We start from the raw sequence: 27,884 nt of genomic DNA on the forward strand, positions 1-27,884 counted from the left end.
CAGTTTATATATTAGAATGTTAGCAAGCTAAATGTCCCTTACCTTGAGCTAAGAATGGCAGGTAGCCTAGTGGTTAGAGCATTGGGCCAGTAACTGAAAGGTTGCTAGATCAAATCCCTGAGCTGACAACGTACAAATCTGTCGTTCTGCCCTGGAACAAGACAATTGTTGATTCCTAGGCTGTCATTGTAATAAGAATTAACTGACTTGCCTGGTTAAAAAATAAAAGAGCTCTTGGGGCATCTGAGCCCTGAATGATACCTGAAAGGCTGGCTTGTTTCCCAGGTGGTATGCCAATTGCATGCAAGCAACAATGCAGCTAGTCTTGTGAGTGTGTTAGCTAGGTAGTCTTATTAGCTAGCTAGCTTGTTATATATGCTGGTTGTTAGCTTGCATAACTAATGTGTATAATTGTAAGGGGCACTTCATGTTTTATGGATAATATTACAATTTACAGAGTGGGTGAGCTCAATTCCTGACTGATAAGATTATATTTCTTCCTCAGAGCTTGATCAGATTCAATAGCAGTCTCAGATTCCACCTTGTAGGGTGTTTCATAGGTACCGCTTCTTGCAGGCAGATTAGCAGTCAGTGCATTATGTATATGATCAAGACTGAGTGCGCTCGTTTCCTGGCAGGCTAATTTGATTCAGTAGCAGCCTCAGAGGCTGATAAGTCAGGATGCTGCCTAGTAGGGTGTCTGCAAGGAGCCTTACATATGAAACAGCCTACAAGGCAGCACCCTGATTTATCAGCCTCGGAGGCTTCTATTGAATCTGATCGACTTGCCAGAAATAGAGCTCACCCACTTTGGATTGTATGTATCAGTCTTTACAGAGCTGACGGCTAATCTGCCTGCAAGGAGCCTTACCTATGAAACAGCCTACAAGGCAGCATCCTGATTTATCAGCTTCTGAGGCTGAAATGTAATCTGATCAGCCTGTCAGGAATGCAGCTCACCCACTGTAAATGTGTCAGGCATCGTTCAGGGCTTAAATGCCTCACTTTGCGATCAACACAGCCACAGGGCTCCTTGATGAAGTGGTTATCGTGCATCTGAAGAAATGAATGGATGATGCATGGTACTTTTGATTATCTCGTGATCGCGACAAAACAACTTTTGTTATGAAATTAATATGTCTTGATCTCGACATAACGAGGGAACTTTAAAAAAAATCATATGTCCTCTCTGGGTTTCCGTAATACTGTGGTTATACAATGATAGAACTCTTTGACTGCTTTAACTAACCTATTCTCAATGGGAAAATCCAATGCATAATTCTCAAAGGGGTTATTTTCATACTTGTATCTGTATGCTGTGACAAGCGCTTTACATAATTTAATAGGCTACTTTTGTGAAGTAGAACACTTTGAGCAGCCACCATACTCTGGGGAGAAAGACTGAAATTAATGATTTACATATTTGGAAGATTTGGAACAAAATTCCTCTTTAAGCAATAGATGTTTTTTAATTTAGCACCTGACCTCAAATAATAATAGTATGTTGGAGGCAGAGAATGTTTGCTGGGAGGGAGTGGTTTACTCAGAGCAAATGTTGAATGTAACATAGTAATATCAATGTAGTTGCAACAAAGTGCAGGTCTATTGTCCCCATGTATTGATTGTAGTATCTCAGTACTGAAGCACCATCTTACAACCACTACTGTGTTTTGAACTGTGCCACTGAGCTTTGTGGCAAATTTTGAAATGCCAAAAAACCACTGTCGCCTGAAAATATTGGTCGAAAACAGGCTACATACATGCTGTTCTTGGAACAGTTTTAGCCATAGTTCTGCAGGTTCCATCTTTCTCTCTGGGGGTGGCTGTACGTTTGTTGTCTCGAGGTCTCAGGAGGATCTGCCTGCTGCATTGCACTGATGCGGGATATTGACTGTGCCAAACATAAGCTGTGTTGTGCCGCCTCATCCGCCGCCTGCCGCTTCTCACTCACTTAGCACTTTGAGTAATTGGTTTCCCAAATCTCTTTCTCAAACTCACACATATTCTTATATATGTCACAAATACACACAGGCATATCGGTGCGCACACACACACACCTCTTGTTTACCAATCACTCACTTCAATCTCATTCTCTTTACTGGAGCTGGTGTGTCTCTGAAAACAGTGAACAGAAGCCTCTCATACGCTAGCCAACACTAATTAGGCAACTGAACCTGTATCGCTCACTGCAGAGAAATACAAGCTCTTTTACCAAGACAGATGGCCTAGAGTCACTGGGTATTGTTAAAAACGGTCAATGAATCATGTCTGTGCAGAGTTGATTGTATTTGGCCTTTCATGGATTTCAAAATTGATATGGGAGTTTCGTTTCTCTGGAGCACTTTATTTAATGACCACCTTCGTAGCCAGGAGTCCCTGCTATGACGTGGACATAAACAGTGGCTATATCGCATGCGGGCGATTATCCTTATCCTAGAAAGATTTAAACCGGTTTGTTTTTGTTCAATTTACCCGTCCGATAAATAATGCCAGCGGAGAAATAGAGTGAAGTGAATCTATTGTCTTTAAATCCTTTCTCTGGCGCTTTGGACAGTGTTGATTTTGTGTCTTAGTACGTTTTGTTACCTAAACCATTCTTTGTTTTAAGGACAGATGTCTGTCTATATGAAGTGTTAATACATGTCCATGTAACAGATCTGTAACTCCATATGTTTGCTTTTACTGAACATGTACAGTGAAAATCAATAAAGTAATCAACTACAGTATTTCCTTTTTTATGAACTTTTATTTATTCAGGGTAGCCCAATTATGTATTTTTTCACAAACTGGAAAAAAAATGTATATCATTGGTATTTTTTTTATTTGCATGTGTGTCTGTGAAGAGAGAGAGAGAGAGAGAGAGAGAGAGAGAGAGAGAGAGAGAGAGAGAGGGGCAGAGGAAGGGATGTGGACAAGCATATCAAACGAGGAGAGAGGGAGAGAGAGTGATTCATACTTAATGGTATAAAACATGAGCATGGCACGGTTTGCGGCACAGTGGAAAGTTGGGTTACTTTAAATTGTAGCAGATTGTGTTATTCATGCTTGAGAACCACAAAATGGTTGAATTCCACATTGAGTAAACTATGTTAAATGTTGCACCATCTACTGGTGTAGAAATGTATGACAGTTCAGTGTCAACGCTCCACATGCTCCTTCATATTAGTAAAATAAAATAAAAACATCACTTAAACCATGAAACAGACAGGTGAACCATATTTATACTGGTGATGAACCCTATTTATACTGGTGAATGCCTATTCTAGGACATTCTAGGACATACTATTTTTGCCAACTCACTGTAAGCTCATTTTCTATCCATCACTTTCTACCTTTTCCCCCAAAGGATACTTGGCTTGACATGGTGATGGATCACTTATGATTAATAACAAGATCTTACAAGACAGCTTGCATTTGTTATGGGCTGTCATTCACTTTTTAACACCCCCATTTGAGGTGCCGGTACTCCTGAACAAGTCAAGCACTGCCTGCAGGAAAGGGAATGGCTTTATCCCCCACATTCCACATTCCTGAGCGCTTACATACAGAGCAATGTGGAAAATAAGACTTAAAGGGCTGGTCTTCTTCCTTCACGGTCAGTCACTGACAACACATGTTAATGTGTTGTTGAAAACTGGTAACTGAAGGGCTGAATTGGTTCACTAATATTTCATCTTAAGGTGAGTTCTGAGAGTTTGTCTGACTACTTAATGTAAAATGTTGATAATTTTAACAGTATGATGATATTCACATTAGGGAGATGGTGATAGCACCAGCCATTTTCACATATGTAGATATTTTTGAGATTCACATTACCTCAAATATTTTAGCAGTAACTGTTTTTGCGCTAAGGGATGTTGGGCAGTTGGGCATCAAGGGAAAAAAAATCTAGATATGCAAATTTGAACTGTTTAAGTGACTGAGAAATCAAACAAGTTCAAGTAAGCATGTCTAGACAGGCTGTAAAACACAATTATAGAACCACACTGCAATTATAGAAGGAGTCACCATCATGAGCTTTGCTCTGTCAAATGTTTCCCTCAAGTCCAGGAACAGTGATCTGCCAGGTGGATGAGGGTGTGTTTGACTCCATTAATATTGTGCTAACTAACTGAAGGACTCAGGTGAGGGCCATCGTTTCGTGCAGTCTGTGCAATTGAGACATTTTATCACATATGTATTTCATGTTAATGTGTCAGGGTACAACTTTATATTGAAGACCTTTGACTAGTTCTCTTGAAAAACAGATTCTGTCAATGAGACTAACCTGTATGAAAAAAAATATTAAATATAATTGTAAAAACTATAGCTCAAGTCAGAGTCAGTTAACATTATGTGTGTCAGGCAATCAGACAACGGACAGTACCATGACAAAATACTTTGGGGCAAGTCATTACCTGGGAGCAATGTGCAAAGCTGTCATCAAGACAAAGGGTCGCTACTTTGAAGAATATCAAATATTAAATATATTTTGATTTGTTTTAACACTTTTTTGGTAACTACATGATTCCATGTGTGTTATTTCATAGTGTTGATGTCTTCACTATTATTCTACATTGTAGAAAATAGTAAAAAATAAAGAAAAACCCTGGAATGAGTAGGTGTGTCCAGACCTTTGGCTGGTACTGTATGTCACTCATTTGTAGATAATAATCAAAAGTGAACTTTTGTATTTGTAGTGTAAATCACACATATTTGGGTAGGCAAGTCATCTGATCCCAATATTAGACATTCAGAAGCACACAACCAGTGAGTTGATGGCTAACCAGGCTAACTAACAGAGTTCATGTAGCCTATTAATACTCTAAACATGTAGGTTAGAGGCACATAGCTCAGGGTTGACTGCTCTGACCGGGTGGTAAGCAATAACTTTAAGTAAATAGAGACCAGCTTTAGAAGGAAGCTCCTCGTACTTTCCAGTAAAAAAATCCTTCCCTTCTCATCAGCCACTCATTGCTTCATATTTATGAGTTACCATGCGGTCTGACATTGGTCCGTGGGACATTAATCACTCACTCAGTTACAGTTGGCTGATATTGATTTAATCACTCTGCAAGGTCTAGTGTTAATCTAAGCATATTTTAAAGGAGGAAGACCTTTCCTGAGTTCCTGGTACAATAACAATAAGATTGGTAAATACTTATATTGAACCATTTCATGATTGGCCTATGCTTTATTTTGGTCATTATATTGGGTTATTATTTTGTAATGGGGTTATATTCATGTAAGGCATTTTACTGAATCAATATTAATGACATTGTTGATCTTTTTTTCATTAATTTGTAGGAATAACTATCAGTGTTGGCTAGAGAACTGATTCCTCTAAACTACTGGTACAGTAGGTACCATTGTGAAATAAAGCTATGATTATTATTTATTTTTTTACACCCATAGAAACATAGAAGGGCATATTTCCTCTATGTTAAATTACAAAACAACCCCACATAGTAAGGAAATATTTACGAGTCAAGGAACCCTGACAGATATGAATGTCAGTGAAGGAGATGCACCTCAGAAAAAGAGGTCAAGATCAAGATAAAGACAGCAGTCTAACAGACTGACCAATGAATTATAAACATCATAAATTAACCCCTCCAGCAGAAAGAAGGCGTTCATTACCTAAATATTTACCTCTATATGGAGAGCAGAACTCTGACCTGAAGTTTGAAAGGGTTAGTCTCCAGGAAGCATTCCATAGCCTAAGTATATGCCACCCAATGTATACCGTAAACAAAGTGGAGGCTAATGGAATACCTTAGACATTTTGTTATCAGAAAATACAATATGCCACAGATAAAAAATAAAACAAATCCAGAATCTTTACTGAGAAAAGCAATGGCTTCTGAAAATAAAATGTTTTTGTTTCATGTTTCATCAGTTGGAATTATTCAAAATATCATAAAACATTGATAGAATACCAAACTTACTGTAGGCCATAACAGGGGTTCCCAAACTTTTTCACTCGGGGCCCCTCTTCCAGCATTGGGGAACATCCCACGTCCCACGAATAGCCACGTCTATTTCTATGGGCACAAGCACTGTTCATGACACAAACTGTTCAAAGCCCTCTTGTTGGTGAATAGAATTTTGCAGGTTTAAAGCTAATTTCCTGCAATTCTACACATTTTGTCATGGGGTGCAAATAACATTTAGCAGTTTTAAAGCTAATTTACTTGCAATTCTATACATTTTGCCATGTCTAATGTGTATTCATCTTATATTGCAGTGACAAAAAAATGACAACAATATTTATGGACTACAAAAACGACATAAAAAAACATTAGCTGACATGAGCTAGCTGATCTGGTCATTTCTGACAAGTTATAAATAGCTCTCTAAGGTCTGCTACGACTAACAAGAAAAGCAGAAGTGATGACGCACTGCCCAATTTTGAAATTGCACCTTGTGCATTCTACTATTACAACTTTCAATAGTAAGTTTAAAGCCGGACTTTGTTTGCCCTAGAGAGCGCGCCCCACAGTTTGGGATCCATTGGCCTATAGAACAACAGTCAAAGGGTTCACTGGTTCACTTTGATGAGATGTCAGAATATGTCATCCACGACAATCAGATATCAATTTTCTTAAATATTGGCGAAGAAAGTGTTGGCTGATAAGTCAGGTGTAAATATAATGAAGCAATAATTCTGAAGCCATTCAATATTTATTCATTACATAAATGTTTACTCCCTTCTTGTCACTCACTGGATACAATTTTACTAAAACTATTTGTGGTGTGGTAAAAAAACTTGATATATTTCCCACGTGAAGGTAATGCCAAAACAGTGAGTTACCGTTGGTTTGTAGTATAAATAAAGGATTATGAGGACTTGGGGGACTGTACTTAACAGCCATGGGCAGAGTACTGTGTCTTATGAGGGTTAGTAGAAACATTCAGTCATGACAATTAGTCTGCAAGAGGATTTTCATCTCAGTCAAGGGGGATGAAGCAGTTCAGTCCCTTGTGTAAGGCATATCAACACGTCAGCTGGTCTTGAACAGATACCAGCATCCCATCCACTAACAGGTACAGCTAAACGTTTTTAAAATATGTATCTTTAAATGTACTTTAAAGGTTCTCCAATGAGCATGCATTTTAGCCCATAAATAGGTTTAAATGTGGGTCCTGGAAATAGCCCCCTAGAATTGCATATATCCTTTTTTAGTTTTGCTATGGAAATTTGAGCATTTCACTTCCCAACACCACAACAGTAGTCTGAACTAAGTCAATAGATCAGGTGATGTGCATGCCAGAACTGACCATACGGTCCGTGTTGAGAAATCTTACGCTCAATTGGCATTTCCTCATTGTATTGCCCACAAAGAGAGAACTATACATAATGGGCAGGAAATTATTGGTTGTTGGTATTCTTCATCTGGTTGCTTTTTGCCTATGTTATTAATAATTTGCTACACTAAAGCCTAACTTGAAAGATGCACACTGTTGGACCATTCTCCCATGCAAGCATGTTAATATTCAACCTGTAATAATCAAGACAGTGATGGTAAACATGGATGTAAACATCAAATCAAATCACATTTTATTTATCACATGCGCCGAATACAACAACCTTACAGTGAAATGTTTACTTACGAGCCCCTAACCGACAGTGCAGTTAAAAAAAAATACGGACAAGAATAAGAGATAAAAGTAACAAGTCATTAAAGAGGAACAGTAAAAAATAACAATAAAAAAAAATATATATATATTTCACCTTTATTTAACCAGGTAGGCTAGTTGAGAACAAGTTCTCATTTGCAACTGCGACCTGGCCAAGATAAAGCATAGCAGTGTGAACAGACAACACAGAGTTACACATGGAGTAAACAATTAACAAGTCAATAACACAGTAGAAAAAAAAGAGAGTCTACAGTGCCTTGCGAAAGTATTCGGCCCCCTTGAACTTTGCGACCTTTTGCCACATTTCAGGCTTCAAGCATAAAGATATAAAACTGTATTTTTTTGTGAAGAATCAACAACAAGTGGGACACAATCATGAAGTGGAACGACATTTATTGGATATTTCAAACTTTTTTAACAAATCAAAAACTGAAAAATTGGGCGTGCAAAATTTTTCAGCCCCCTTAAGTTAATACTTTGTAGCGCCACCTTTTGCTGCGATTACAGCTGTAAGTTGCTTGGGGTATGTCTCTATCAGTTTTGCACATCGAGAGACTGACATGTTTTCCCATTCCTCCTTGCAAAACAGCTCGAGCTCAGTGAGGTTGGATGGAGAGCATTTGTGAACAGCAGTTTTCAGTTCTTTCCACAGATTCTCGATTGGATTCAGGTCTGGACTTTGACTTGGCCATTCTAACACCTGGATATGTTTATTTTTGAACCATTCCATTGTAGATTTTGCTTTATGTTTTGGGTCATTGTCTTGTTGGAAGACAAAATCTCTGTCCCAGTCTCAGGTCTTTTGCAGACTCCATCAGGTTTTCTTCCAGAATGGTCCTGTATTTGGCTCCATCCATCTTCCCATCCATTTTAACCATCTTCCCTGTCCCTGCTGAAGAAAAGCAGGCCCAAACCATGATGCTGCCACCACCATGTTTGACAGTGGGGATGGTGTGTTCAGCTGTGTTGCTTTTACGCCAAACATGACGTTTTGCATTGTTGCCAAAAAGTTCAATTTTGGTTTCATCTGACCAGAGCACCTTTTTCCACATGTTTGGTGTGTCTCCCAGGTGGCTCGTGGCAAACTTTAAACAACACTTTTTATGGATATCTTTAAGAAATGGCTTTCTTCTTGCCACTCTTCCATAAAGGCCAGATTTGTGCAATTTACGACTGATTGTTGTCCTATGGACAGAGTCTCCCACCTCAGCTGTAGATCTCTGCAGTTCATCCAGAGTGATCATAGGCCTCTTGGCTGCATCTCTGATCAGTCTTCTCCTTGTATGAGCTGAAAGTTTAGAGGGACGGCCAGGTCTTGGTAGATTTACAGTGGTCTGATACTCCTTCCATTTCAATATTATCGCTTGCACAGTGCTCCTTGGGATGTTTAAAGCTTGGGAAATCTTTTTGTATCCAAATCCGGCTTTAAACTTCTTCACAACAGTATCTCGGACCTGCCTGGTGTGGTCCTTGTTCTTCATGATGCTCTCTGCGCTTTTGACGGACCTCTGAGACTATCACAGTGCAGGTGCATTTATACGGAGACTTGATTACACACAGGCGTATTGTATTTATCATCATTAGTCATTTAGGTCAACATTGGATCATTCAGAGATCCTCACTGAACTTCTGGAGAGAGTTTGCTGCACTGAAAGTAAAGGGGCTGAATAATTTTGCACGCCCAATTTTTCAGTTTTTGATTTGTTAAAAAAGTTTGAAATATCCAATAAATGTCGTTCCACTTCATGATTGTGTCCCACTTGTTGTTGATTCTTCACAAAAAAATACAGTTTTATATCTTTATGTTTGAAGCCTGAAATGTGGCAAAAGGTCGCAAAGTTCAAGGGGGCCGAATACTTTCGCAAGGCACTGTATATACATTGTGTGCAAAAGGCATGAGGAGGTAGGCGATTAATTACAATTTTGCAGATTAACACTGGAGTGATAAATGATCAGATGGTTATGTACAGGTAGAGATATTGGTGTGCAAAAGAGCAGAAAAGTAAATAAATAAAAACAGTATGGGGATGAGGTAGGTAAAAATGGGTGGGCTATTTACCGATAGACTATGTACAGCTGCAGCGATCGGTTAGCTGCTCAGATAGCAGATGTTTGAAATTGGTGAGGGAGATAAAAGTCTCCAACTTCAGCGATTTTTGCAATTCGTTCCAGTCACAGGCAGCAGAGAACTGGAACGAAAGGCGGCCAAATGAGGTGTTGGCTTTAGGGATGATCAGTGAGATACACCTGCTGGAGCGCGTGCTACGGGTGGGTGTTGCCATCGTGACCAGTGAACTGAGATAAGGCGGAGCTTTACCTAGCATGGACTTGTAGATGACCTGGAGCCAGTGGGTCTGGCGACGAATATGTAGCGAGGGCCAGCCGACTAGAGCATACAGGTCGCAGTGGTGGGTGGTATAAGGTGCTTTAGTGACAAAACGGATGGCACTGTGATAAACTGCATCCAGTTTGCTGAGTAGAGTGTTGGAAGCTATTTTGTAGGTGACATCGCCGAAGTCGAGGATCGGTAGGATAGTCAGTTTTACTAGGGTAAGTTTGGCGGCGTGAGTGAAGGAGGCTTTGTTGCGGAATAGAAAGCCGACTCTAGATTTGATTTTCGATTGGAGATGTTTGATATGAGTCTGGAAGGAGAGTTTACAGTCTAGCCAGACACCTAGGTACTTATAGATGTCCACATATTCAAGGTCGGAACCATCCAGGGTGGTGATGCTAGTCAGGCGTGCGGGTGCAGGCAGCGAATGGTTGAAAAGCATGCATTTGGTTTTACTAGCGTTTAAGAGCAGTTGGAGGCCACGGAAGGAGTGTTGTATGGCATTGAAGCTCGTTTGGAGGTTAGATAGCACAGTGTCCAAGGACGGGCCGGAAGTATATAGAATAGTGTCGTCTGCGTAGAGGTGGATCAGGGAATCGCCCGCAGCAAGAGCAACATCATTGATATATACAGAGAAAAGAGTCGGCCCGAGAATTGAACCCTGTGGCACCCCCATAGAGACTGCCAGAGGACCGGACAGCATGCCCTCCGATTTGACACACTGAACTCTGTCTGCAAAGTAGTTGGTGAACCAGGCAAGGCAGTCATCAGAAAAACCGAGGCTACTGAGTCTGCCGATAAGAATATGGTAATTGACAGAGTCGAAAGCCTTGGCAAGGTCGATGAAGACGGCTGCACAGTACTGTCTTTTATCGATGGCGGTTATGATATCGTTTAGTACCTTGAGCGTGGCTGAGGTGCACCCGTGACCGGCTCGGAAACCAGATTGCACAGCGGAGAAGGTACGGTGGGATTCGAGATGGTCAGTGACCTGCTTGTTGACTTGGCTTTCGAAGACCTTAGATAGGCAGGGCAGGATGGATATAGGTCTGTAACAGTTTGGGTCCAGGGTGTCTCCCCCTTTGAAGAGGGGGATGACTGCGGCAGCTTTCCAATCCTTGGGGATCTCAGACGATATGAAAGAGAGGTTGAACAGGCTGGTAATAGGGGTTGCGACAATGGCGGCGGATAGTTTCAGAAATAGAGGGTCCAGATTGTCAAGCCCAGCTGATTTGTACGGGTCCAGGTTTTGCAGCTCTTTCAGAACATCTGCTATCTGGATTTGGGTAAAGGAGAACCTGGAGAGGCTTGGGCGAGTAGCTGCGGGGGGGGGGCGGAGCTGTTGGCCGAGGTTGGAGTAGCCAGGCGGAAGGCATGGCCAGCCATTAAGAAATGCTTGTTGAAGTTTTCGATAATCATGGATTTATCGGTGGTGACCGTGTTACCTAGCCTCATTGCAGTGGGCAGCTGGGAGGAGGTGCTCTTGTTCTCCATGGACTTCACAGTGTCCCAGAACTTTTTGGAGTTGGAGCTACAGGATGCAAATTTCTGCCTGAAAAAGCTGGCCTTAGCTTTCCTGACTGACTGCGTGTATTGGTTCCTGACTTCCCTGAACAGTTGCATATCGCGGGGACTATTCGATGCTATTGCAGTCTGCCACAGGATGTTTTTGTGCTGGTCGAGGGCAGTCAGGTCTGGAGTGAACCAAGGGCTATATCTGTTCTTAGTTCTGCATTTTTTGAACGGAGCATCTAAAATGGTGAGGAAGTTACTTTTAAAGAATGACCAGGCATCCTCAACTGACGGGATGAGGTCAATGTCCTTCCAGGATACCCGGGCCAGGTCGATTAGAAAGGCCTGCTCACAGAAGTGTTTTAGGGAGCGTTTGACAGTGATGAGGGGTGGTCGTTTGACTGCGGCTCCGTAGCGGATACAGGCAATGAGGCAGTGGTTGAAGACAGCGGAGGTGTACTTGGAGGGCCAGTTGGTCAGGATGACGTCTATGAGGGTGCCCTTGTTTACAGATTTAGGGTTGTACCTGGTGGGTTCCTTGATGATTTGTGTGAGATTGAGGGCATCTAGCTTAGATTGTAGGACTGCCGGAGTGTTAAGCATATCCCAGTTTAGGTCACCTAACAGAACAAACTCTGAAGCTAGATGGGGGCGATCAATTCACAAATGGTGTCCAGGGCACAGCTGGGAGCTGAGGGGGGTCGGTAGCAGGCGGCAACAGTGAGAGACTTATTTCTGGAGAGAGTAATTTTTAAAATTAGTAGTTCGAACTGTTTGGGTATGGACCTGGAAAGTATGACATTACTTTGCAGGCTATCTCTGCAGTAGACTGCAACTCCTCCCCCTTTGGCAGTTCTATCTTGACGGAAAATGTTATAGTTGGGTATGGAAATCTCAGAATTTTTGGTGGCCTTCCTGAGCCAGGATTCAGACACGGCAAGGACATCAGGGTTAGCAGAGTGTGCTAAAGCAGTGAGTAAAACAAACTTAGGGAGGAGGCTTCTGATGTTGACAAACCAAGGCTTTTTCGATCACAGAAGTCAACAAATTAGGGTGCCTGGGGACATGCAGGGCCTGGGTTTACCTCCACATCACCCGCCGGAACAGAGGAGGAGTAGTATGAGGGTGCGGCTAAAGGCTATCAAAACTGGTCGCCTAGAGCGTTGGGGACAGAGAATAAAAGGAGCAGATTTCTGGGCATGGTAGAATATATTCAGGGCATAATGCGCAGACAGGGGTATGGTGGGGTGCGGGTACAGCGGAGGTAAGCCCAGGCACTGGGTGATGATGTGAGCGGTTGTATCTCTGGACATGCTGGTTGTAATGGGTGAGGTCACCGCATGTGTGGGAGGTGGGACAAAGGAGGTATCAGGGGTATGAAGAGTGGAACTAGGGGCTCCATTGTAAACTAAAACAATGATAACTAACCTGAACAACAGTATACAAGGCATATTGACATTTAAGAGAGACATACAGCGAGGCATACAGTAATCACAGGTGTTGAATTGGGAGAGCTAGCTAAAACAGTAGGTGAGACAACAACAGCTAATCAGCTAGCACAACAACAGCAGGTAAAATGGCGTTGACTAGGCAGGGAGGGTCGGATTAACTACACACAGAGCCTGAGTGCGGCTGGGGCCGACAGATAAAACATAAACAAGCAGAATGGAGTACCGTGATTAATGGACAGTCCAGCATGCATCAGCTATGTAGCCAAGTGATCAGTGTCCAGGGGGCAGTGGTGGATGGGGCAGGGAAGCTAGACTGGCGAGTATTATCCAGGTTAAAAAAACTGGCTGGCTGTGCAGAAGGTAAAAGCCGCTAGCAGTGGCTAACAATGACTAAATAGCTTGTAGCTAGTTAGCTGGTTAGCTTCTGGAGGTTCTTGAATGTGTTCTAAAAATAAAAAATACTAGCGATTCCGTATTACATTGGGTGAGGCAGGTTACCGGAAGGTATAATCGAATTAAAAATCAAAAAGAGATTGAAAGTAAATATGGGTCCAGTGAGTGGTTGGGACGCGGCGATTCAGACAGTTAGCAGGCCTGTGCTAACAAGCTAACAGTTAGTAGGCCGGGGCTAAACAAGGTAGCAGTTAGCGGACCGGGGCTAAACAAGCTAGCAGTTAGCAGGCCGAATTAGCAAGCAAGCAGATAGCAAGGGCTAGAAAGTTAGCCTTTGGGGGACGTCGCGATGGGGTGAGTCTGTTTATGCCTCTTCATGCGGTGACATCGATAGACCGGTCGTGGGTCCGGATATTGTAGCCCAGGAGTATGCTTCGGTGGTAGCACAGGAGCTCTGGCCGGGCTAGCTTCAAGCTAAGTGGATGGAAACGCTAGCCAGGAGTAATCATCCGGGGTTGCGGTTAGCTAGTTGTGAAGATCCAGCTGAAAATGTTTCCGTTTGCGGTGGGAATCCGGGGATAAAAATAATAGGTCCGTTATGCTCTGGTTAGAGTCGCGTTGTTTGAACTGGCGAGAGCTTTCCGAGCTAAAGGTTAGCTGATGACCGGTTAGCTGATGTCCGCTAGCAATGGTTTGCTGACTGATAGCTGGTAGTTAGCTGGCTAGCTTCAGTTGAGGGGGTTCCGGATTAGAAGTAAATATAAATACTTTTGAAAAAATACTTTTGAAAAAAAAGCAGATCCGCGCTACATTGGGTGAGGCGGGTTGCAGGAGAGTATTTAGATGTTGAGGTTTAGCAAAATGTTTTAAAAGAAATGCGAAGAAAAATATGTAAAAAAATTAAAATAAAAAACGATATATACAAGGGACACGACACGACAAGACGTCTGACTGCTACGCCATCTCCTATATACAGGGGGGTGCCGGTACAGAGGCAATGTGCAGGGGCACCGGTTAGTTGAGGTAGTATGTAGGTAGAGTTATTAATGTGACTATGCATAGATGACAACAGAGAGTGGCAGTGGTGTGGAGGGGGCATGTGAATAGTCTGGGTAGCCATTTGACTAGATGTTCAGGAGTCTTATGGCTTTGGGGTAGAAGCTGTTTAGAAGCCTCCTGGACCTTGACTTGGCGCTCTGGTACCGCTTGCCCTGCGGTAGCAGAGAAAATAGTCTATGACTAGGGTGGCTGGAGTCTTTGACAATTTTTAGGGCCTTCCTCTGACACCGCCTGGTATAGAGGTTCTGGATAGCAGGAAACTTGGCCCCATGATGTACTGGGCCGTTCGCACTACCCTCTGTAGTACCTTGCTGTCGGAGGCCGAGCAGTTGCCATACCAGGCAGTGATGCAACCAGTCAGGATGCTCTCGATGGTGCAGCTGTAGAACCAAACATGTATCCATAGATAAGAGTGTCATGGCGATATTTCACAAATCCCTTCTCTTGGCTTTGAAACAGAAATGTGTGGGTAATGTTGGGCACAGACACATAAATACTGGGTAACATCAGAGTGAAATCCATTTTCTCCCTCCCTATTATTAGTTGTAATTGAGGATTGAAGGACGTAAAGAGGAGACTATAGTCAAACTTCAAATGATAAAGACCTAGAGAATGCAATAGAATGCAATCTTGTAATTTGTTAAACTTGACAGATTTTTACATTCCTTTACAGATCCAAAATGTACATACACACGATGAATCTACTGGGTTTTGTGTGGTTTAGTCCACCACTTCTTGTGATCCTTGCCTCACCAACCCCTGCTTCGAATGATAAGAGAGGCCCCTGTCAAATCTACAACTCTGGTCGCTCCGCAAACTGCCTTGGTCAGCGACTGGATCATGTTCCATGGAAGCACCTCCCTTCCACGCTTGAAAGGATAGATCTCTCCTACAATGAACTTCATACCATTCATGTTAATTACTTTTCTCGCCTACCTCATCTTCGTGTCCTCGAGCTGCAGTTCAACAACATCTCTGTGATTGAGGACCGTGCCTTCCACAACAACCCCCTCCTGGAGCATCTTAACATCTTTAACAACTCCCTAGAGGAAATCCCTGCCAACGCCTTGCAGGACCTCTTTAATCTAAGGGAACTCCTTATGTCGAATAACCTTTACACCCAGGCTACATTGTCAGCTGATGTTTTCTCCAGATTGACCCACCTTAAGGCCCTGTCCATGGGCGGCCCCTTGGTCAAGGGTCTAAGGAAAGGGGACTTCCAGGCATTGAGGAACATTCAGTTGCAGGACTTTGCTATTAAAACTTCATCAAATATCAGTTACTATGAACCGGGTAGTCTGAAGGTAATCCAGACAGGTAGAATGGGTTTTGACATGGCCATAGATCAGAAGCCGAATTTCCTACCTTTGATTCTACGAGACTTGGCCAACAAGACTTTCAGTCTCATCCAATTCAGGAACCTCTTTGAGTTCATGTATTACTTGGGAGATGAGGATATTTTCAGAGGCTTGCAAGACATCAAAGTAGATTCGCTCATCTTTCACCGTGGAAAATTCAATGAGAACCTTATGAGGATGGCTCTGTTTAATCTACAGATCACCCCCCTTAAACGTCTGACACTTCAATACATTGACTTTGCTCGCTCGCCCAACTTTGTGGATAATGGCTTGGGATCCAGTATCAAAGACCTTGCTCTGAGTAGACTAAATCTGTGGTAAGCATATCTTATTCTACTATTCTATTACAAAAGCACTATGCAGACATCAATTGAAATCTGTTTCTATATCTATGTAGTGTGAAAGTACCAATTATGTTATCATCTTGACCACATGTTTTTTTTCATGCTTACATGTTTTGTCTCCATTACTCCTCAGGCACATCAGCAATCCAGATATTTTGCGATTCGACTGGCGCTTCACATGGTTCAACAAAGTCCGACTGCTGTCCATTCAGAACGTCAACTTCAAATCTGTGCCTTGCGATGCCTGGCTTAATATGGAAGGCATGGAGGTTTTGGACATCTCAAACAACCGCCTGCAGGACAACATCCTCTTCAACCAGAGATGCGACTACAGGGGCACCATGCCGGCTCTTCGTTCCTTCAATGTCAGCACCAACCAACTGACCAGCCTTCAGGACTTAGCCTCCCTGACCAGGGAGTTCAAACAGTTGAAGGTCCTGGATGTCAGCCACAACATGTTGGGTTCTGCTGAGAAGAGTCGCAACTGTAACTGGATGCAGAACATCACCCAGGTGATCGCTCACCACAACCGATTCGAAAGTGGTGCCCTCCAGTGTCTGCCCACCACAGTACAATTCCTGGACCTCTCGTACTGTGACCTGGACCAGCTGGACATGGCCTACTTCCAACAAACCATCAGCCTCAAGGAGCTCCTGCTCAATGGGAACAAGATCAAGTTCATCCCCTCTGGGTGGAGAAGTCGCTCCTTGCAGTCACTGGCTCTGGATGGGAACTCCTTTGGGCTCATCAGCATGGGCTCCTTCCAGGACATGACCCAGCTTTCTCGACTGACAGCAGGGAACAACCCATTCCACTGCACATGCGACCTCCACGCCTTCATCCAGGACACCATTTCCAAGGGGAAGGTCAACATCACTGACTGGCCAGAGAACTACAAGTGTTATCATCCAGAGGCCCTGCTCAATACCGCTGTGGCAAATTTCTTCCCGGGTCACGTGGCCTGCGATATCAGACTGGTCATCATCATCTGTGTGGCTACTACTGCTGCTGTGGTTTTAGTGTTGATGCTTATATGCTACATATTCAATGTTCCCTGGTACATTAAAGCCACATATCAGATCCTCAGAGCCAAATACAGGGCTCATCAGGAAGGAACATCTGGAAAATCACAAATCTATGCTTACCATGCATTCATCTCCTATAGCCACCCAGATGCAGACTGGGTCAGGGACCAGTTGTTGCCCTGCTTGGAGAACAGCAAGCCCCCCTACCGACTCTGTATCCATGAGAGAGACTTCATGCCAGGAAAATGGATAATCGACAACATCATTGAAAATATTGAGAGCAGCGAAAAGGTAAGGTTGAGGACCCACGAAGACAAGTTAGAGGTGTTTTAACAAATAAATAGTAACACACTTTTGAATATAAAAGGTCAATTGAACAACCCAAAATGTCAGATGTATGTTTTGTTTAGGTTTGTATCCTAATTCCTGCACTGTGCATTTGCCTAAATGAATACACCCTATCCTCTGAATTTTTTGTTTCCAAATCCAGGTCATATTTGTGTTGTCACACCACTTTGTGAACAGCGATTGGTGCAACTACGAGCTCTACTTTGCCCAGCAAAGAGCCATCGGCAAGACCTTCAGCGATGTTATTCTGGTGGTTAAAGAACCCATCGACCCTGAATCTCTGCCCAGCAAGTATTGTAAGCTCAAGAAGATGCTGAACACCAAAACATACCTAGAGTGGCCCCAGCAAGCCAAGCAGCAGACCTTCTTCTGGGCTCAACTTAGGAGCTGCCTGGGCAAGCCCACAGTGACTAGAGAGCAGGCTCTTAGTGGTAGGAGCAGCAGTGTATCCTCAGTTGGCGCTGTGCCTGTGATAGAGATTCCTCTAGAGGATGAGAAGCCAGCGATAGCTATGCCAAATTTAGACAGAGAAGCAGAGCTCCACAAAGTAGTTCCTCGGGAGATCAAAAATCTTTCAGTGAGAAGTGCAGAGTTTTGTGGGCAAAGACTGATCCCTGTAGCCGTGGCATGAGACAAAATAAGCCAAGCATGTAGCTTGTAATGTGCAAAGTGTCCCAAGACCAATCTCTCTCTGAAGTGCTGAGCTTGAGTGACTTCTTGGCCATGCTGTGGCAGATAATGTGTTTTCCAAGCTGCTTGTAGCATTAGCAAGTGTTTCATAATGATGACAGTGAATAACACGATCCGTCTGCCACCCACCCTTCTGACATGTACAGTGCTTACTCCCCCTTGAACTCTTTACATTTTGTTGCGATACAAAGCGGGATTGAAATAGATTTAATTGTAATTTTTTTGTCATTGATCTTCACAAAATACTCCACAATGTCAAAGTGAAAAAAAAGTTATACAAATGTTTACAAATGAACACAAATTAAATAACTAAAATATGGTCGTTGCATTTAGTTCAGAAGTAAAAATAATCTTAACAAATCTCATAATAAGTTATATGGACTCACTTTCTGTGAAATAATAGGGGTTGATGTGATTTCTGAATGACTACCCTTTCCTCTGTCTCCCACACACACACACACACACACACACACACACACACACACACACACACACACACGCACACGCACACGCACACAACATCTGTAAGGTCCCTCAGTCAAGTCTTGAATTTCAAGCACAGATTCAACTACAAGGACCAAGGAGCCTTTTGAAAGAAGGGCAGTGATTGGTAGATGGGTAACAATAACAAATCAGACATTGAATATATCTTTAAGCATGGCCAAGTTAATAAGCATGCTGTGGAGGATGTATCAAACAACCCAGACACATCAAAGAAACAGTCGTCCTTCTGAACTGAGCTGCAGGATAAGAAGGAAACTGCTTAGGGATGTCAACATGCGGACATTGCTGATTTTAAAACAGCTACAGAGTTCAATGGCTGTGATGGGAGAAAACTGAGGATGGATCAATAACATTGTAGTGACTTCACAATAAATGACAGAGAAAAAGAATAATACAAATACACAGAATATATATTTTCCCCAAAACATGCATATGTATGCAACAAGGCACTAAAGTAATACTGAAAGAAAAAGAAACAAGGCAAAGGAATACAGTTTTTGGACTAAATGCAAAGCCTTTATCTTTGGGGAAAGTCCAACACAACAAATCACTGAGTAACTGCCTCCTTATTTGCAAGCACGGTGGTGGCTGCATCATGGTATGGGTATGCTTGACATCGGCAAATACTGGTGAATTGTTCAGGATAAAAAGAAACAGGATGAAGCTAAGCACAGGCAAAATCGTAGAGGAAAACCTGCTAGTCTGCTTTACACCAGACACTAGGAGAGGAGTTCACCTTGAAGCAGGACAGTAACCTAAAACACAAAGCCAAATCTACACTGGAGTTGTTTACCAAGAAGACAGTGAATGTTCCTGAGTGGCCAAGTTACAGATGACTTAAATCTGCTTGAAAATCTAGGGCAAGACTTGAAAATGACTTTCTAGCCGTGATCCCCAACACCTTCCCAGAACTTGAAGAATTTTGAAAAGAATAATGGGGAAATATTGCACAATACAGGTGTGCAAAGCTCGTATAAGACTTACCCAAGAAGACTCACAGCTGTAATCACTGCCAAAGGTGTTTCTAACATGTATTGACTCAGGGGGTGAAAACGTATCTAATCAAGGTGCATGAACGTTTTATTTTTCAATTATGCTAAAAAAAACTTTGATAGAGTATTTTGTGTAGATCGTTGACGAAAAAAGACCATTAAATCAATTTGAAATCCCCTTTGTAACACAATAAAATGTGAAGAAATTCAAGGGGGGTGTAGACATTTTCTATAGGCACTGTAAGCTCTCTGCCCCATGTGCTCTCTAAGCGACCCAGGCCAAGGGCCCTGCTGACAGGTGTTGAAAGACCACAAACTCAACAGCTCAAATGGGATCTCCCGTGTCACACTTGAGATAACAAGCAAGGTGCCAGGAAGATGTGGTGACAGGTGTCATGCAGCGTGGTTACACTCCCAACACCACTCGGCCACTGATCACAATTACTGTAACACAAAATGGATGCCATTTAGCAGACACTTTAATTCAAAGCAAATTACATTTTATGTGCAGGTGCCACATACACATGCCATGTAGAATCTGCTCTGGGTATGCAAGCCACAAATCTCATATGAAAGAGGGAACCAGTGGGGACTGCATGTTAAATGACAATTGTTTAGAATGAAAAATGTAGCTTATGCAATGTATTCATGTCCAGTAATTTTGAGAAAAATGTGATCCAAATATTTAAAACAATATAAATACATTATAATAATGAAATATAGTTTCCTAAATATGTTTTACTTTTCTATACTCTTTACATGCTTTAATGTACATGTGAATGTTATTGTTAATGTGAATGCTATTTACTAATTAAGTAAATAACAAATGAGTTAATTGCTTATCATAACATATTGCCTAATGCAAATGAATTTAAGCCAATAACTCTAATAAAACAGTGGTGTGTTTTATACTTGACTGTTGAGTGGGTATTTAGAAATAGGGATGTGTTAAAATGCAGTGTAATTCTGTGTTACAATATCAGTGTGAAGGGCTACTTTGTGAAACAATAGGTGACACCCTTTTACATTTTCTGGAAGTCACATTTAGTTGGTGTGTGTGTGTGTGTGTGTGTGTGTGTGTGTGTGTGTGTGTGTGTGTGTGTGTGTGTATGTTTTGAGGAAGAGATCCGACTTATATCACAGAAACTGGCAGATGTCAGACATGATATAACAAACAGCATCTGCCTGTAGTTATATGCCCAGCAAGACAACAAACATGACATAATGCCACAGGGGTCACAGGAAGTTCAGATTGATTTTAATAACGATTCTGGGAAGAATATGCTGAGATCCTTTCGCATGGGATATTACTATCTGGGTGTATATTTTTATTTTATACAATTTTGATATCTTGCAATGCTTCCAGATTCAATATCCAAATTTTTGAACGTTAATTTGATGTACAGTATTAAATATGGCTGTTCCTATTCTAGTACGTCTCCTTTTGTGTTTTTCCAATTGTTAAATTTGAAAATTGCTACCCAGACTAAATCAAAATGTATTATGTGCTGGTTATTTACAGAAATCGACACCTGAGCACAGAACATAAGAAGAAAACATGGTATCACTCTATGCATTTTTCAATCCCATGTGCATTATCATTTCTACCTGTATTTTCAGTGTTCTGGAATAATCCGTGTGAACTGTGTTTATCAACAAGATAATTGAAGGTACGATTAAGTTGAAGATTGCACAGGCTGTAAGAGATTCTAACAGTTGGTTATGCTTCTCTGCACAGTAATGAGAGACGGTGGCTTTAGTTTCCCACACAAAAGGGAAAGGTGAGTGCTCTTTTTCCGGGTCACTCAGGTTGACATCTACTTAAGTGAGATCACCTCGGAAACGCACTCTGCACAGCGCGCTTTTGTGGCCTCGACATGGCCAAGCCTCGATGAATGACTTCCACCAGACTTACAGTATTTGTCCTGGAGCTGTCTAATCTTGGAAGGTTAAGCAAAGTATAGCCTACAAAGTAAAACACAAAGTATAGCCTACAAAGTAAAACACAAAGTATAGCCTACAAAGTAAAACACAAAGTATATGACATGTGAATACTTATGACAGAGGTCTGTATTCTGACAACATGGACAGTTAACACATATCAGGCCTAGCACCTTTGCCAAGATATCCTATAAACCACGGCTTCTCAGGAATTATCACTTAATTGACCCCTTGGTTTTGTATTCTGCAAATATACTTCTGAAGGAGTGTTTGTTTTATTGCGTGTGTTTATCTAATCTACCATAGTCGTGGCATAAGAGCATGTAATCTTGAAAAAGGACAGAAGGACAGACACTGTATGTCAACGTGGACATTAGCATATGAATGAATTATAATCTCATAGAATATAGCATGTGTGATGAAAGATGGCTCATTCATCGGCTACAGCTGATTTGAATATGGTAGTTAGCGTCTGATATGAGCGCAGAAGCATACAGAGGGAGATTATTTCCATGTGATGCCATTTGAGGTGATAAATGCTGGCAAACCATTTTAGGTGCCCAGCAAGGGACAATGGTGTGAGAGAGAGAGTGAATGCATGGAACATACTGTAGTAGGCCTATACATATCTGACCTGCTGCTGTCATATCCCATGGCTAATGTACTGTCATATCCCATGGCTAATGTACTGTCATATCCCATGGCTAATGTACTGTCATATCCCATGGCTAATGTACTGTCATATCCCATGGCTAATGTACTGTCATATCCCATGGCTAATGTACTGTCATTTCCCATGGCTAATGTACTGTCATATCCCATGGCTAATGTACTGTCATATCCCATGGCTAATGTACTGTCATATCCCATGGCTAATGTACGCCTATCCCCTAAATTAGGATTCAATTTACACTGACTTAAAATATAAACACAACATGCAACAATTTCAAAGATTTGACAGTTCATCTATGGAAATCAGTCAATTTAAATAAATGAATTATGTTCCAACCTATGGATTTCACATGACTGTGAATACAGGTATGCATCTGTTGATCATAGATACTTTTAAAAAAAGGTAGGGGAGTGGAAAACCAGTCAACATCTGGTGTGACCAACATTTACCTCATGAAGTGTGGCACATCTCCTTCGCATAGAGTTGATCAGGCTGTTGATTGTGACCTGTGGAATGTTGTCCCACTCCTCTTCAATGGCTGTGCGAAGATGCTGTGCGGTAATTGTCAGGAACTGGAACACACTGTCGTACACGTCTATCCAGAGCATCCAAAACATGCTCAATGGGTGACATCTCTGGTGAGAATTCAGGCCATGGGAGAACTGGGACATTCCAGGAATTGCGTACAGATCATTGCGACATGGGGCTGTGCAATATCATGCTGAAACATGAGGTGATGGCGGCGGATGAATGGCACGACAATGAGCCTCAGGATCTCGTCACGATATCTCTGTGCATTCAAATTGCCATTGATAAAATGCAATTGTGTTAGTTGTCCAAAGCTTATGCCTGCCTATACCATAACCCACCCACCACCATGGGGCACTGTTCACAACGTTGACGTCAGCAAACCGCTCGCCCACGCCTGCCATCTGCCCAGTACAGTTGAAACAGGAATTCTTCCTTGTAGAACACACTTCTCCAGTGTGCTAGTGGCCATCGAAGGTGAGCATTTCCCCACTGAAGTCGGTTACAACGCTAAATTGCAGTCAGATCAATACCCTGGTGAGGACGACGAGCACGCAGATGAGCTTCCCTTAGACGGTTTCTGTCAGTTTGTGCATAAATTCGGGGGATTGTTTTTCGTGGACAGATTTTGAGCAGAGTAAAACCTCTTGCTTCGCCTCTTCCTCTCTGCTTACAGTCGGTCCCCGTCTTGGGTTCTCAGCAGATGGTATGGAAGACAGCTGGCTCCATGTGAATTACAATCCTGACGCTCTGTTTAAACATTTAGAAACGTTAACAATCCTCCCTTGCGATACGGTTTTGGAAACATAAAGCCTTTCACATCAAAATAATTTCACAAATGCAAAACAAATACTTACTGTACACTGTTTAAACCGCTTTTAACACAGTTGCAGCCGACAGTATTTTTCAGTTACAACACTATTACACACAAATGTTAGGAGATGCTTCGATAGCTAATTAGAAGAGGTGGTCGCATCTTCTGCTCTTCATCTTCTTCTTCTTATTATTCTACAAATTTGTATTGGAGGACCGCAACAAACTGAGAGGTACATACAGCGCCACCTAGTGTACTGGAGTGTGAGGCCGGTCACAGCCTCCCTATTCATCTATTTCTCTTATCTAGGCCTGTGTTTCTGCCTAATATTCTGGAGTGTGAATTCATTACACTTTGTGACACAAAAAGGGAAGGGGACGGGGAAAAGGGACCTACTAACCTTATACCCATTAAAAACCTCACCACCTTTCCACTACTTGGCTCTATCTGATCCGACACCAGGCCAACAATCCTGGGAGGACGAGACACTATCATTAAACACACCATGTAAATCTTCTGCAGTAAAATCTCGTACACCCAAGTACTTCTCTGCAGCTGCCACCACAACATCTATTTTCTGTGATTTATGTTCCATTTCTGTGGTACAGTTAATAACCATGGCTATGCCTCACTCTCTGTTGGCCTCAGCCTCTGCACAGGGATAGATACTCTCTGGAGCTCTAGCCCTGTACCCATCTTCCTCTCCTACTCTCTTCACCGTCTCAGCATACCACACCTTCTGTACTACTCTGATCCTGGCAACTTCAGTCTGCCTTTCTCTCACTGGAAACTTCTGATCCTCGGTATCATGGGTACCCCCACAGTTAACACACAACTGTTTCCACCGATACTACATATTCCTTTGTTCCATGCCCTCCTGCACACTTCTCACGGTTGCCTCTGTCTTCCGTGGGCCTAAACAAGCGCTATAACATGGAAATATGGCCGCCCGGCATGGGAACTCTAATCCTAAAAATGTGTGTAGTCATTTAACCTTTTTGTATTTATTTTTATAAATACTTTCTCACAGACGTGAAAGTTATTCCAAATCTTTCCAAAACGGTATCCTTCGTGCCTATTTGCGTTTAGACAGAGCATTTGGGAAGCGTCATGGCATTTCCCTCAGAAGACTAAAGAGAAAGTCCGATCTCTCATGTAATGCACTAGAATAAGGGTTACATGGGGTATATTCATTCACTACGTTTATTCTGTTGCAAGTTTCTTGAGAGTTTCTATTGGCCAAATTTAGTTAGGTCCCATTCCCGTTTCCTTTGTTTCCATCAGTTTGGTTCTTTAACCGTAAACGGTTTCCGTTGCAACTTCGTAATGAATACAAACCTGCTAATAAACTCGGAATGGAAGTCCGTCGTTTTAGTTGCTTTAAACCAATAGGTCCCATCATTTGAAGACGTCGTTGTTAAATACAGCCTATACGATAGTATACTGATACTGTATTGTTTATGCGGTAGGCTAATACATTCTGTATAATAATTGTAATTAGTAGTTGCACCGCCAAATGTAACCTTACATGGTCAAATGAATTAGGTCTACCCGTGTCATTTGTATCCGTGATGTTGCAGGTTTCACCGATGGGAGGCGCCTGATTTTAATTTTTTCAGAGGTGAGATGCATAAAACAGGTAAGATGAGGATCGACGCCACTTCTGCTTCGTTTGTCATCGGCGTTGAGGTGAGTAGCGAACGTGTTTGTGGTCAATAGATTTTTAACATAACCTGCATTCCTATTTCTTGTTGAGCATATGTATATTTCTGTGCCATTGCAGCCTATAGGCTACCTGGTGAGAAATATTTTTGTTTTTTGTGGGTGGGGGATTGAGTTTATTTTATAGTGCTTCTCTTTTGATTATTGCACATTTTGCCATCTCTTTTATAATTGCCTGTTGATAACTATACAGTGTGCAAAACTTTTACCCTAAGCAGGGCCTCAATTTGTTGGGGCATGGACTCTGCAAGGTGTCAAGTGTTCCACAGGGATGCTGGCCCATGTTGATGCCAATTGCTTCCCACAATTGTGTAAAGTTGGCTGGATGTCCTTTGGGTGGTGGACCATTCTTGATACAAATGGGGAAACTATTGTGAGTGGAAAAATCCAGCAGTGTTGCAGTTCTTGACACACTCAAACTGGTGCGCCTGGCATATACTACCATACCCGGTTCAAAGGCACAAATCTTTTGTCTGCCCACTCACCCTCTGAATGGCAGGTAGTCTAGTAGTTAGTGTTGGGTCAGTAACTGTAAGGTTAATCTGTTGTTCTGCCCCTGAACAAGGCAGTTAACCCACTGTTCCTAGGCTGTCATTGACAATAAGAATTTGTTCTTAACTGACTTGCTTCGTTAAATAAAGGTAAGATAAAATTAGGCCTACACGCCCCCCCCCCTTTCAGAGCTTGAATTACTAGGATAGCTGCACTCATCACTCCCCCACCGCACACAAAAGACTGGGCTACATTATTTATGCATCTCTGGGGATGACAATCAATAGCTTGGAAACCATCTAGAAAGTTACTGAGATACCTGATCGTTTTGCGGTTTATACTGGACCCCTGAGAACAGCAAGGTCTGACGGTTTCCTCTGTGTAGGCCTACCAGGGCTGTATTGGTGACGTGTGCTCACCTGGGCAACCAATAGCAATGTCTCATTCTCCATTGGATCAATATTTTTCAATTCTAGTTGCTGCTGGAGTCAATATTATTTAAACATTGTAATTCGTGGGTTGCTAGTTATCGGCTGCCTGTATCTAGATCATAGTTTAGCATGTCCTTTGTTTTTCAAAGAGAATTTGAAAGGCGGCTAGATTTTAACCTACATGATCATTTGGAACTGGATGAAATGAAAAGACAACTTGCCCCAGTGGCTTTTGCATACAGTTTACAATAGTCTACACAGACAAATGTGTTCAAATAAACAGGAACCAGTAAGGGGTTCACTTCATGCAAATTGACTTCTACTGTAAAATCTAATTGTCCATACAGCTTATACATTGTCATGGATTGACCCATCCCTTTTTTTAGGTATCCACAGTGCTGTAAAATGGGTTCCAAACTCGAGAGTGCAATGGAGGGGCTAATTCGAGTGTTCCACTCATACTCCTCAAAAGAAGGGGACAAGTACAAGCTGAGCAAAGTTGAGCTGAAGAATCTGTTACAGGGCGAACTGAGTGACTTCCTGGCGGTGAGTTTGATTCCTAATGCTGTCGAGGGGAGGGATATGTGTGGTTTCAATATGACATTCTGATCAATTACATTTTTATGGACATAAACAAAATGAACTGCCCCAAAGCAAGTCATACAAACAAGTATTGGGGAAGTCTTGATTTATTGAACAGTTGTGGGACCCATCACCTTCAAGACATATTCTACTAGAATAATTTAAATCTATGGCCTTGCCTAGAAACAACGCTTATCACCTAGACATTAATTAAATCTGAAATTATTTGACAGGTATAACAATATGGCATGACATCGATCTTTCCATCTGATTGGCTTTGTGCAATTTTCTGTGTATTGCCTATTCCAATTATTTCATATCTACAACTGTTCCAAGAGTCATGCGGCTGCTTCTGGTCTGGACCTACATTTCATTAACCATTCCTACTCTTCTCCCTCAGGCAAGTAAGGACCCTATGGTAGTAGAGAAGATCATGAGTGATCTGGATGAAAACAAAGATGGCGAAGTGGACTTTCAGGAGTTTGTCATCTTGGTTGCTGCGCTGACCGTGGCCTGTAACGAGTTCTTTGTAGAGAGCCTGAATGAATGAGTTTGGAAACAGTCTGTGACCTCGGCTTTCTACTCATTATTCCTTGTTAATAAAACAAACATGTATGCTTTAATTTTTTTAAATACTTTGACAGAAACCAGCAAAGGTTTCAATATTGTCACATAATGGTTATTTCTAACAAAGGCTCTTTTGACTGTTGTAAAATGATTGCCGCTGTAGAGAATCCTGCAATGGACTGACCACTTTCAGTGTACTATCACTCTCATTGCACTAGTAGTTAACATTCTGCTCAGCTCAATAAAGGTGATTGCTGTCTAAATATGTTAAACTCAGCTCATCGTAAACTTGAATGCACATTACCGGTACATGTCTTTTGCATGTGGAATATGGGGCGGTATAAATAAATTCTCAGGAGTGCTGATTTAGGATCAGTTATGCCTTTTAGATCACAATGACTAAGATTACATGGACAGTAGAGGCCTGATCCTAGAACAGCACTTGTACTGAGACTCTTCATCTGGCCCCTGGTCTGCTACCTATGCTTAAACATGGCAAACTGCAC

General features: G+C 42.1%; 2 protein-coding genes across 2 annotated transcripts; both read left to right on the forward strand.

Moving 5' to 3' along the window:
• Positions 1-15,046: 15,046 nt before the first annotated feature.
• On the forward strand, positions 15,047-19,022 carry LOC139380556 (toll-like receptor 2 type-2). Its single transcript, XM_071123313.1, has 3 exons — positions 15,047-16,042; positions 16,203-17,385; positions 17,585-19,022. Exons 1-3 carry the CDS (start codon positions 15,048-15,050, stop codon positions 18,071-18,073), a joined length of 2,667 nt encoding a protein of 888 aa, XP_070979414.1. The 5' UTR covers position 15,047; the 3' UTR covers positions 18,074-19,022.
• A 7,612-nt stretch (positions 19,023-26,634) lies between these two features.
• On the forward strand, positions 26,635-27,361 carry LOC139380560 (protein S100-A1). The gene is made up of 2 exons (XM_071123327.1): positions 26,635-26,775; positions 27,212-27,361. The coding sequence occupies exons 1-2, from the start codon at positions 26,635-26,637 to the stop codon at positions 27,359-27,361; spliced, it is 291 nt and encodes a 96-aa protein (XP_070979428.1).
• The last annotated feature ends 523 nt before the right edge of the window (positions 27,362-27,884 follow it).

Source organism: Oncorhynchus clarkii, chromosome 2 (genome assembly GCF_045791955.1).
Source record: "Oncorhynchus clarkii lewisi isolate Uvic-CL-2024 chromosome 2, UVic_Ocla_1.0, whole genome shotgun sequence".
Taxonomy (NCBI): Eukaryota; Metazoa; Chordata; class Actinopteri; order Salmoniformes; family Salmonidae; genus Oncorhynchus; species Oncorhynchus clarkii.

Excerpts from the sequence above, each read along its gene's own strand:
- LOC139380556 (XM_071123313.1), top strand. The coding sequence starts at position 15,048 with ATGTACATACACACGATGAATCTACTGGGTTTTGTGTGGTTTAGTCCA. Across the intron at positions 16,043-16,202 it reads CTGAGTAGACTAAATCTGTG|GCACATCAGCAATCCAGATA; the intron begins GTAAGCATATCT and ends ATTACTCCTCAG. Across the intron at positions 17,386-17,584 it reads ATATTGAGAGCAGCGAAAAG|GTCATATTTGTGTTGTCACA; the intron begins GTAAGGTTGAGG and ends TTCCAAATCCAG.
- LOC139380560 (XM_071123327.1), top strand. The coding sequence starts at position 26,635 with ATGGGTTCCAAACTCGAGAGTGCAATGGAGGGGCTAATTCGAGTGTTC. Across the intron at positions 26,776-27,211 it reads AACTGAGTGACTTCCTGGCG|GCAAGTAAGGACCCTATGGT; the intron begins GTGAGTTTGATT and ends CTTCTCCCTCAG.